We start from the raw sequence: 12,466 nt of genomic DNA, 5'->3' as shown, positions 1-12,466 counted from the left end.
AGTCTGGTCGGTCGGCCTGTCCTTCGTGTTGAGGCGCGTCCACGGCGCGCTGGTGTCTGTCCGAGCTGGAGGTGCGCCTCCACGTCAGATTCAGGTTTTTTTTTCTTTCTCACCCTACCGTAAAGCTGAGAATAGAAGCAGCTCTACTGCAGCGCATTACACTCTACACTGCACTACACTGCACAGCAGCATTTCACCATTTGAACAGTCAAAAAACAAACAAACAAACAAACAAAAACAAACTAAAAGGGATCTAAAAAGATAAGACAAACGAGAAGGCTGATTTCAAACATTTAAAAGTGAATACCAACTTTTAAAATTTGCTTATTTTTTTGTGAAATGAGCTTTTTCTCCCGTTAAAAAAACACAGCAGTCAAACATTTACAGATAAAAAGTCCCAAGTAAGCCTTTAACCTTTCACAAGGAGTATAAGATGAAAGAAATCCATAGAAAAAGAAGCTGGCTGTTTACAGAGCACTGAATCCAAGCATATTAATGGGAAGTTTAGTGGAAGGAAGAACTGTAAAATATCTATATCATATCATATGTAAAATTAAAACATTTTTCTCCTAAATTAAGTTTCCAGTTAGGCTGCAATCCATAATAATTGCAATAAACAAAAACACTTGAAATAAATCACTACATTTAATATTTTATGCTACATGAATTTCCGCTGTGATTGTTTAACGATTTGCACTTTTAAAAACTGATAGAAACATTACTGGATGTAAAACAATTTATTCTCCAATATCAAAGATTATGTGATTTTCTGTCTTGGTTTTTTATTTTATTTTATCATATTTTTTACAGTGGTTCTTGATAAAAAGTGGAAAACAGAGTTCAAAGATTTACGGATAAGAAGTCCAAGAGCTTAAAACAGAAAAACAAATAAATAAAGCACAGCTATGGGAAAGAGCTGCTAAATATACTATGAAACGTCAGTTCATATGTGATATCTCGGCTTGAGACAGCAGAAGTATGTGATTTTCCTTGTCCTAAAAAAAGATTAATAAAAAAAACTATTTACATGATAATATCTGCATTTACACACCATGTTAGACTACACATCTGTAAAAGACTACAATGTACATTTGGGTGCCTCAGAAGCCTGAAATGATCTCAAACGTCAGCTTGCTGCTACATTAAACCACTTCCAGAGGGACATTTGAAGGTCAAAGGTTAGGTGCTTCCATAATGGCAGAGCTGATGGAAAGTTTTAATGCCACCTCAGCTGAGCAGCTAGTAAATGTTGCATGAGTGATTGTCGGAGCATCTCTGGCTTCTGAAAGGCCTATGTGGAAGGCACAGTCAGCACTGAACGCTGTCAGTAGGTTTGAGCACGTTTTGCATTAGAGAAGAGCGTCTGCAGGAGACGGAGAGTGTTTCTGGACTCCAGTGTCCGACTGTTAGTGGCTTGTCCTCTTCACATTAGGGCTTGATTTTCCACAGCTGGAGGAAAAGAAAAAACAAATTCATTCAAGAAAAAAAATATTGTAACAAAAGCAGCTCTTATATTTGCATATACAGAACTCTGATAAAAAACACTTTGTTAAAAATGTAAGTCATTTTTTGCAATTTATCATTCCAAGAAGATATTGAGGATTTTTCATTCCTTATTGTAACTCGACTTACTCTGATATTGAAGCCCAGCAGGTCACTGACGACTGCAGAAACAGCAGACAATATGACAACCTTTGTGATGTTGTAGATCAGAGGGTTCATGGTCAGACCCAGCAGCCTGAAGGGGGTGTCCAGCTCCTAAAGAAGGAATGAAGAAATGCAATAACTTATATATGAAAAACTGAACACCGTAAATCCTTGTCCATCCACTTCACCATTTCATCTGCAACAGTACATTTTCTATCACAGAGAAATCCTGGTTAAAGACATTCAGATTTTTGGTTGAAAAATGATAAAGTGTGCAAAAGTTAACAGGTATGAACTTTAATCTAGGCAGGAGCTTTTGATCAAGCAAGGGCACAAAGCAAACTTTAGCTACTGTAAATGAAAATTCAGTTCTTACCTTCATCAGCTTTGTGGCCAGTTTTAAGACGTTGTTCACTATGTTGAGCTGTTCTTTCTTATTAGGCTTCTTCTCCATCTTCAAATACAAGTTAATCTGCAACCAAGAAAAAAAAGTATCATTTATCATGTGATCCTACATATGATATAGATGGTGGTATAAAGGATTCTGTAGCCAGAGGGCGCCACCTGCTCAGTGAGCAGCACTGAGGAGTTGCTGTATTTGGAGTTGGTCTCTGAGCCCAGCGTGGCGAGCCGCAGCAGGAAGGGGATGAGCGAGAAGCACCACACCACCAGCTCCCAATTGATTAAAGACTCCAGGAATGTTTTGTGGCTGTTTAGAAGCTGAAGAGGAGAAGAGATAATGTTGGGATTTCCAATAAAACGTCTGAGCTCGTTTGTTTAACATAAATCAGACAATTTGCAAAGACATCAGAACAAAATCAATGTTATCCAAACACGCCGGGACTGCTCCGGTCTCTCACACTGACCTGAGCACAAATGATGAATGAAATGGAAAGTGCTAAGAGGAAGATTGTGGAGACAATGACATCTACAGAGCGCTGCGGTCCTCGTCTCTGCAACGAACAAGCGGATCAGAGACGGCTTGTTTACGGACTGCAGGGCAATGTTTTAGCTGGGCGATAAAGGAGGACACTTACCCTGAGGAACGAGCGCAGCGCCAGCCACATCTTGATGTTTTGCACTTTCTTCAGCCTGAAGTGAGGGATCTCAGACTTCTTGGCCTTTCGAGCTGAGGTGAGATGGCTGAAGTACTTGGCAAACAAGAGTCTCTGTTGGGAAATGTTGAGATATACAGCATAAAAAGTCGTTAATAATCACAAATGATGATATAGATGTAAAAAATTGACTAAATAATAATAATTCAAGATTTACAATTATTTTTTATTTGTGAAAGTTATAACTATTTGAATCGACCGTATTTTGCCAAAGTATCAAGTTTACTATCTATGCAACAAAAAGAAATTCATCTACAGATAAAATAAATCTTATTGACTGACTGCGTAGGACTTCGAAAGGCCTTTATTTGGACATTTTCAGCCGTTTCACTCACAATCAACAAATACAAATAAATGAGAGAAAGCTTAACACTTAACAACTGTATCCAAAATTATTTAAAATTCCCTTAATCAAAAAATGCATTGGGTTTTTTCTAAAGCTGCTGTCCAGTTTTCAGAAAGATCACTCAAGCTCACCTTAATTACAGTTTGCCACCGACAGAACATATGATGATCAGTTTTTAAAATAGAAAATTCTTTATTGTTCCTTATTTGGGGGAAAAGATATATTAAATAAATTAGAGTATGAGTTCCGAAAATGCCCGTTTGTCAGATTAAAAGTGTCTTTTAAAGAAAACAACATTTAAGCAGGTCATAAATGTCCTTTTTGCTATGCCCACATTTCTTTATTAAAACTTTTTTGCTAGTTTGATGTAACATTTTAATCTTAACTGTTATGCCTTCCTTTATTGTCAGCATAATTTCATAACATTTAACAGAAATAAAGCCTCTAACACAGTAGTGAGTGGATAATTTATCCATACAACGTGCTTCTCTTAGTTAACTGTTATTGAAATAGACATTTTCCCTAATATTCTGATTTATGGAATGGATCTATAGGTTATCTGCGAAATGGCTGAAGAAATATTTCTCACTCTTGGCTGTATTTTACCAGCGCATTCAGTGTATGCATCATTAAATAAAAACGAGTAAACCAGCCAGTGAAGCATGATGCTGCTGCATGTTGGCATGCCAACAGTGGAAAGCAACAGGCTGCAAGACAAAATAATAATTGTTTGTTTTTATTCATTTACAGTTCATCTTGACAAGGACTTCCTGGCAAAAGAAATACTGACCCTCAATCAGACGTTACTGGTTTAAAAAAAATAAATGAAATAAAGTGTTATTAACTGATGATTTTTATACAATAGCAATAAAAAAAGGCTTTTGTAAGGAGGAGTAATTTGTCTTTGTGACATAATATCATAATGTCCCTTTGAGAAACAGTTTGTAAGGTCATGTACATTTCTGCAAACAGATTGAATTGATCACTCACCTGTTTGTAGGTTCTCTCAGCCACACACATCATGAAAAAGAAAAGCCCTATGAGGCAGACTCTGAGAACTGTTGTGATGAAGAAAAAGGCGTAAGCTCGGTCATCCCACATGCCCAATGCGATTTCGACTAGTTGCTTTAGGGAGAGTGAGCTGAGGCCGGACATGTCCAAACGCTGAGCCAGGCGGAAGGCGAAGGGCAGCAGCGCCAGAGTGGCCGTCATGAGACCACCGAGCACAAGGTAACCCATTCCCTGCTCCACCATCTTTACCTGGTGACAAGTCACACAACAAATACAGAATATTTGTTTTTCATAAATATTTTAGAAATGATTTGATAAACAAAAGAGTTTGTAAAGTTTTAATAATGAGCGCAAGGACTTTGAATGTGGAGTAACATAAGATTTAGTGCTGGGACCTGAAATACTTAATTTATATATTTATGACAGTTGTAAAATGTCTTGTACATTTATTTAGTTTGTAAATAACAAACAAAAACAACAAAAAAAAACTGTAAAAATACTGTAAAAATATATGTTGAACTCGAGAAGTTATTTTTAAGTTAGATTTTAAATCATTTTAAGACTTTTGGTGGCCCAAAAAATGTCACTGATACTTTCTGTAAAATAGTGTGTAGAGATATAATAATGTTACAGATTTAAATGGAAATCTCAAATCATGAACATAAAATATCTAAAAGCAAGGGAATTTTGAATAAAATTAGATCGTTTTGAATTCCCCAGCACTTCATATATTGTTTTGTTCAACAGTCCTACTAGCTGTGTACAAAGGTTGAAAGAGAAAATTTTAAGTCAATTTGTAGAATTTTTCAACATCTAGTGAGGACAGGCGAGGGGTGGTCTACATTAAAGGAGATGTAGAAAAATAATTAAGATAAAAAATGTCTTATTCAATTCAGGGAATCCTTTGAAGAATAAAAAAATACATTATAATGTCTGAATAATACTTGGTAAAAATGATTATATATATTTATAAATGGCAAGATGGCTTTGTGTATTTATTCGAGAGTGTTGTAATAAGAGAACAACAGATTATAACAATTTCTTCTTCGTCTTGCTATAAATAAAAGTGAATCATTCACTTTTATTTAGAGTCATTTCAATTTAGCATGACTTTAAATTTTTGACTTAACTATTGCTGTATTCTTCTCACTTTTGTTAAACTTACAAATCATCAGTTGGTTTGACTTTAAATTATTACCTTCAAAAGACATAAAGACAGGAACATTTACCCGTGTGAGAATGATCCCGCTGATCTCCAGCACCGACATGTCTGCTTTCTTGCACTCGCCCTGCTCCCATATTATGGCGCTAACACGGTCTTTGGATGGGTGGCACGCCTGAAGCCAGTTTAGCTGGCTCTGATGAACATTGCCAAGAGATGAAAAGTGTGGAAACCCAGTGATTAAAGTTGCAATAAGATAAAAAAAACAAAAAAAAAACAATAAGTATACAGTTTGTTGTAACAAAATGGAATAAACAGCAAGACAGGTAAGAGTAGCTGTAACATGAGATAAAGATTGATAAATATTGTAAGGCAGATTTATATTTACACTGGTCAATCCTTGCTGTAAACCTTCATCCTCACTGCTTGGTGTTGTGCTTTGTGGAAGGTTCATCCCAGCCTTGAACCTCCCGTTCCCCTCAGAGTCGCTGCTCCCCGTGGAGGCGGAGTCAGGGCCTTGCAGAAACTCCTCCCACATCGTGTCGTCAGTGTCAGAAGCGGGACGAGAGCCCAGCCTGAGTCGATTGATCTCACGAGGCTTTATTTCGGTGGGTCCCCCACACTCCTCCTGATCCCAGACAAAACAGTGCAATTTGCTGGATTTATAAACAAAAGTGCAATATTTAATAAAATATGTGACAACAGAGAGTGAGAAATTTAAATAACTCATTACGCTTCCTTGAACAGGATAGGATGGGTCAATGGGCTGCACAAAACATGCTTGCTACATTTTTCAACAAAATCATTCTTAGATAAATAGATTTTAGTCTGGTCAGTTCTGCCCCCAACTCAACGTTTACACTGCAAACAGATGTGCAATTATACAACGTACATCTTTGAAAAGCAGATAAAGATTCTGCTGCACAATCATCAAGAACGCAGCAGGTCATTTCATTATGGTAAGTCAAGCCTGCAGAGCCTCTAGAGGCCCCTGGCTTCTTTTTGTTGTGCAGGTTCAGATGTGAGAACACCTTCCTGGTTGGCTGCTTGGAGGCTGCGGGGGAGCAGCGACCCTATTGGACCAGCAGTGGGATTGCAAGCCAATCAGTCACTGATGAGGCCCACCTGCACCATATAAAAGGCTCCTGAAACATTCTGCCATTGGGGCAGCTTGTAGGAAGAGGTTTTGTTCAGCTTTCCCCCCACCTTTGGTGCTTGTAACTGCTTTGGGCAGTTTTGAAATATTTTGTTTCTGCTTCTTCAGTTAAGCAGTTTGTCTCTGCTCTAGATTGTTTGGACAAGCTAGAAGCTCATATTTGGGAGGCTTGGTGCTCCCTTTGTGTGTGTGTGTGTTTTTTTTTTTGTTTGTTTTGTTTTTCCTATTGGGTTATTTGAGTTTACCTTAGCCTGACTTGTTTGGACCTTTTTGAATTTAATTTGCACTTAATATTCTTCAGTTTGTTAGTCTTCTCTTTTTTTGTATTAATTGGGTTAAATTGTGTTCTGGTTTTGTGAAACCTTCTTTTTGTAATAAATCATTTCACATTCCACTTGTTTTCTCTGGACACATTTTTATCCCTGAACCCTAATCCTTGGGGGCGTAACAGTCAACAACAAAATACCTGCAAGTTAAGCAACCATTGTTCAGGGCATACAGCAGTAAAACTCCTTGTCCAAAAGTGCTGAAGCTCTGCTTGGGTTGCTAGGTAACGAGGGTTGGACTTGGCTAGAGTTGCTAGACGGTACAGTGCTTACAGAATGTGACTGAAGTAGATTTTTTTTTAAATCGGCTTACTTTCCAGATACCAAAAAAACACATTAACATTGATAAAAAAACAACAAAAAAAAACAAAACCTTTTTCTTTTTTTTAATGCATTTGGCCTATTTTTAGACGTAGTTGAGACTCAAACAGAAATGTATATAAAGAAGCAAAATGTGAATTTTGCATAATGGATCCCTTTTACGTTTCCATTTAAATTAATTCAAACAATGAGTTTTACCTGAGGTGCTGCTGTGAGCTTGGGGCTGAACTTTATGTTCCTCTTCCTAACAGGAGACACTGACGGAGATGATGACTTTGGGTGTGCCTTGCGATGATGTAACGATCGAATTACTTCCACTGGTTGCTCGCTTTCCCCTTCGTCACTGGAGAGCTCATCGGATGCTCCAAATCCTGAATGACTTTTGCACTGAAAGAGAACATAAATACAGGTATTAAGGATTTATGTGCTTGTGTTTGATGTAATGTTAATGTTTTCATAAAAGGACATTGTGTCATAATGGTTACAAATGCAACTTTAACGGATGAACACAAGAAGGGTATTGCAGCTTTATTTACTTCATTTCCACTGACATAATTGTTCTCTGTATAATTTTATCATAAAATTAAAGGGTGATATTTTATCTGCAATAGGGTGTAGATTTTTAGTAGCATTTTGATAGCTCCACTATACAGGCCAAATTTAAGGCAAGTATAAGAACCTTTCCACAGAAAGCCTTTTGAAGAGGTTTCAAATTGCCCATGATGCTCAGAATAGGGCTTTTACTCTTCCACTGTTCACCCTGACTCTGAAAATACTGACAGAGATGAGCGACTGTACCTGGCTCTCCACGGTCTTGTATAATCGCTGGCTATCTTCAAACTGCCAGGGCCCCTGCTGCTCCGCGTTCTCGCTGTCAGTCTTTTCTTCTGATTTTTTCAACCCTTTGCCCTTCCTTGGCCTGAAGGAGACAGAATTTAATAATGACTCTTGGAAGAAAAAGGAGGGATATTAAAGATGTCTTAAACCGTTAAACACAACAAAGAAAACAACAATGTATATATTTTTCTTTTGTATCTAAAACAAGTATGTGAGCAGTTAGCAAAATGTACAATGAAATTTAAATATTGTGTAGCACATTTGGGGGAAATGACAAAAAGCCTCTGGCTTTGTGTACTTTATGTGAGAGTTTAAATATGAGCCAAGTGCTGAGAGTCTGTTGGGATATAAAAAGCAAAGATAAACCACCTCCTCCTGCGCGCAGGGCTGGTGCTGCTGCTAGCAGCTGGACTGCCTGAGGGCCACCGGCTGGACTCCGTTGAAACAATCTGGCAGTGAATGGTGCCCAGCAGCAGCATGAGACACATGGGCTCAAACACCTCGCTGGCACTGGCCCTGGGGACTTCCAGGTACAGCAGCACCGCTGCCACTGAGGGGAGCAAAACGTTTGGCAACAACAAACAAAGCGCTCTCTTAGGGGAGGCATTATAACAGAATTCATGTGTGCTAATGAGCTCTCGTCTGTGCCGCTCAGCTGTGGAGGGAAACCGGGCACAGCAGTGCATAAATGAATTTAAACAAACAGGAATCCAGTAAGTGAAGGCTTGATTAAAATGTAGTGTCACTGCAAAATGAATAGAAATTTCAACAGAATGGAGCCACTTAAACACATTTTCATTTTCACATCAATCCCAACATAATTCGTTCCAAAAAAAGTTTAAATGGCACATTAAAATTACACATGGCAGGACTACCTGCCATGTGTAGGTAGTCCTACTACCTACACATGCCCCTGGATCATGAGCCCCTGGATCATCATGCTTGGATGATCCAGGGGCTCATCCAAGCATGAGCCCCTGGATCCAGGGGCTCATGCTTAATAGAATTACAGTGACGTGTATAGGGCTGAAACAATTAATCGGATTAATCGATTACTGGAATGATCAACTAATTTAATAATTAACTGGAGTATGCAACCTCATACATTTTGTATGTCAATGTATCCTGATAACTGTCCTGCTGTTTTGATAATATTTTGTTGAAATAAATATATATCTGGGAAAAAAAAAATCTGTTAACCTTTTGCTAGCCAATCATTAATCAGTAAATTAAAAAAAAGTCAAGCAGGAAAAGCTGTGCTTTTCACATGCCGATGTTTGAAATATATATATTTTTAAAACTGCAGGTAGAATCTTTTCTATAAATGATCAAGTGTACACTAAAACAATGTTGACCAACACTGCTCCACATTTTTTGTATAAAAAGGCTTAAGTGGTTAAAAATGTGCCAATTTTTAAATCTGATGAATCAGTTAATCATCGGCATAATCAACTGTTAAAATAATTAATTGCAGCCAGACCTATGCATTGAGATCTGACTCATGAGGAAGTTGAATGCGTTCACCATGGGCTTACCTTGCAGAAAATATAACACGAGGATGCATGAGGAGATGGACCTGGAGGTCACCTGGATCCACCACTGGAAGAAGAAAGGGAACAGCAGAACTCTGACCAGACCTTTTCGAGTCAGCGCCGTCCATTGACTCTCCGGTTTGGCTTTACTGAAAGTTGATCCTGTGGCGACAAAATAACCAGCAACACTATTAAAAGTATATGCTATTCACATCAGGTAGTTAATGTCATTTAGAATCACATGTGACTTTACATAAAATGTTAAGTAATAATTCCTCTCACCTCTTACTAAGTCAACATCAATGAGGTCAGGTTTGATGTAACCTGTTTTCTTTGGTTTTCTCTCCAAACCCTTCATTAAACAGAAGCAGGGTAATTATTTTAGAGGAAACGAGACATAAAAACACCTACAACTTTGGAAGAAAAAAAAACATCTTACGCCTAAATCTGCTTTCTCCAGGGATTTTTCCCAGACTTGCTGGTCATAGGCCCCGATCTGTTACCAGAAACAGCACTGTTTATTATTTTGTTTTCAGCACACCACCACATAAGACTTGTTTATTCAATTTATACTGACACATGTTAAAGAAAAGCAAAATGTCTGATCAGTTAAAGCAAACAATCTCTTGCTTACTAAGAGAGTTGTTGGGATTGGAACATCTTTAAAATGTATAAATCTCTTGGTCTGGTTTTAAATAATATACATGGACATTTGAAGGTATGAGTTAAACTCCAACAGATTAAAAGTTCAAGTCTGGCAGCAGGAAACGCCCTTCTGTGTTCTTGTTTGTTTCTACAACATGTTAAAACAAGCCATACTTAAGCAGAAGTTAATTTATTCTCTTTCCAGACTTTCATAAATTCAAAAGGAGCTGCCTGCCTCCGCTTTATCCATACAGGCATTGCAACCTTCTACGCATGTTTGCGGTTTTTGTACATGATTGACAGGTGGCAATTTAAAATAGAATACATCACAACTAGCTGTATCATAAACGCTAACTTTCCTGTAAAATTTAAAAACAAACTGCTAGCTATAAATTTGAAAACCTAATCAACTATTGATAGTAATAGATTTTATTTCAATACATAAACCCAAGTAAAAATGAAATATCAGACCCAGAAAACCTGATTAAATACAAAATGCATTTCTCAAATGAGGATTAAATTTAATACAAAAAACAAATTCCAACTAGTGACAAAACATGGAACTGACTGAATCTTCCCAGAAATGGCCAGCCAATCAAAAATAAGTCCAAGAGCCCATTCACAAATTACCCAAGAGGTCACCGCAAAACAGAACATCATTTAAATCACTACAGAACTCGCTTGTCTCAGTTAAGTTCAGTGTTTATAATTGAGGGGTAAAAACATAGACGGGGTAAAATGGAATCTGTGAGACAAATGCACAGCAAAAATGAAAAAATGGTGATGAAAAAGAGCAGAGGACCCTGTCTGACATTAGCTAAAAACATTATTATTGCCAAGACATTTGGGAAAATATGCTGCGGACATACAAGACAAAAGTAGCACTTTACAGGTGGTGTAAAACAAATGCAACTGTTCCAAAAAATGTAGCAGTTTACAAACATTTTGTTAATAGAATTGAAGCTGCTTCACTGCTTTTACTGAGCAAATCCTAAAGAAAAAAGTCCATTCAACAGTCTGTAATCTTGGGATCAAGCACTTGATTTAAAGCAAACCAGCTTGTCCCCAAAAAGAAGATAAAAAAAAATAAAAATAAAGATAAAGGTTTGGAGTGGCCTAGACAAAGTTCAGACTTGACGGTGTGGCACAATTGGTTATTAGATTAGGAAGTAATTAATTTTTCTCATAAGGCCAGATTGGTTTGGTTAGCTTTTCCCCTTTATATATGCAACTATCATTTGAAAACTACTTTTAAACAAGTTATCTTTGTCTGATGATTAAATATATTTAACGATATGAAACATGTAAGGGTGATGCTTTTTATTACTTTGTCAAAAGCAGGAAAACAAACAACTTCTGGATTTATATACAAACACAATAACTAACGAAACGTTATTTTCAGGTAAAAAAAAATACTATCCATCCCAGTATAAAATCTTAAAATTGTTTAAAGACAGATGATGTTCTTACCTTCTCTTGATACCAGGCTATTCTGGCCATTGTCATCAAAGACTGGAACCAGAGATCATGTCATTTTACTGGACCGCGGAGAAGAGACTGGGCAGAGGTTCAGATTAGATTTAAACAAAGTCAAACAGGCTGACAAACTGCAGAATTACAAAAGAGAGTGAAAGATTATCGCTTTGTTAAAAAGCTCGTATATGTTTCATTCATTCAATAAGCAGTAGAAAAAAAAATAAATGAAACTTACCTAAAACTAAAGTTGGTTGATGAACAAACTGGAAAGAAATCTTCAGAAACCATAACAAACGGATTTTAGGATCGTTCCAGCGTTTTGTTGTCAGACTTTGCCGCCCATACTGTGTGATTTACTTCAGCTGAAACATTTCAATACTAGTAACAACTAATTAATGTTCACTTTAAATCCTCACATTGTTTAAAAGCATTTTCCTCGAGATTATTTCAACTATTCTGCACTTCCAGCTAATTCTTCCTCTTCCCTTTTCCGGGGTTTATTGTGTTGATGTTTGAATAGTTAATTTTCCCTCAGCATTGTCTGTCAGGAGGAACCTGAACTCCTGTTTGGTATTTTAAAATCTGAACACAGATTTGTAAATCAAAAAGAAAACCCAAAAAACACCAACAGTTCTTCGTTTTAAAAAGAACGCGAAATTTTCAAGTAAGCATGAAAGTATTGATTTTGAGTTTTCCAAACTGATCATTGTAAACTGCTGCCTGAGAAGACAAACACGGGATAAAAGTGACGAAGCGGCGCTCAACATTTCAGCCAATTAGAGCGTGACAAAAAAAAGTGTTTGCGTTATTCAGTGATCCTTTAGGTAAGTCCAAACCAAACCGCCCCCCCCCCCCCCCCCCAAACAAAAAAAAAAAAAAAAAAAAAAAAAAA

At 37.3% G+C, this 12,466-nt stretch overlaps 1 protein-coding gene across 2 annotated transcripts; it reads right to left on the bottom strand.

The window, feature by feature from the left end:
* Positions 1-780: 780 nt before the first annotated feature.
* On the bottom strand, positions 781-12,083 carry phtf1 (putative homeodomain transcription factor 1). 2 transcript variants are annotated; one of them, XM_016668912.1, is made up of 17 exons: positions 11,810-12,083; positions 11,569-11,610; positions 9,893-9,949; positions 9,736-9,805; positions 9,457-9,615; positions 8,291-8,471; positions 7,883-8,003; positions 7,283-7,471; positions 5,670-5,909; positions 5,349-5,477; positions 4,099-4,368; positions 2,685-2,816; positions 2,514-2,600; positions 2,212-2,367; positions 2,024-2,119; positions 1,633-1,758; positions 781-1,449 (listed from the first exon to the last, which is right to left on the bottom strand). In XM_016668912.1, the coding sequence occupies exons 2-17, from the start codon at positions 11,602-11,604 to the stop codon at positions 1,429-1,431; spliced, it is 2,070 nt and encodes a 689-aa protein (XP_016524398.1). In that variant the 5' UTR covers positions 11,605-11,610; positions 11,810-12,083; the 3' UTR covers positions 781-1,428. The 2 variants fall into 2 exon arrangements, with proteins under 2 accessions (XP_016524398.1, XP_007547033.1); XM_007546971.2 differs by having other exon boundaries at positions 11,569-11,655; positions 11,810-12,082.
* Positions 12,084-12,466: the final 383 nt, after the last annotated feature.

The sequence above is a fragment of the Poecilia formosa genome, unplaced genomic scaffold, assembly GCF_000485575.1.
Source record: "Poecilia formosa unplaced genomic scaffold, Poecilia_formosa-5.1.2 Scaffold18, whole genome shotgun sequence".
Lineage (NCBI taxonomy): Eukaryota > Metazoa > Chordata > Actinopteri > Cyprinodontiformes > Poeciliidae > Poecilia > Poecilia formosa.
This window is presented reverse-complemented; position numbering and strand designations above follow the sequence as displayed.

Excerpts from the sequence above, each read along its gene's own strand:
- phtf1 (XM_016668912.1), bottom strand. The coding sequence starts at position 11,604 with ATGACAATGGCCAGAATAGCCTGGTATCAAGAGAAG. Across the intron at positions 8,004-8,290 it reads AGCCCTGCGCGCAGGAGGAG|GCCAAGGAAGGGCAAAGGGT; the intron begins GTGGTTTATCTT and ends TGTCTCCTTCAG. Across the intron at positions 4,369-5,348 it reads GCGGGATCATTCTCACACGG|GTAAAGATGGTGGAGCAGGG; the intron begins GTAAATGTTCCT and ends ACTTGTCACCAG.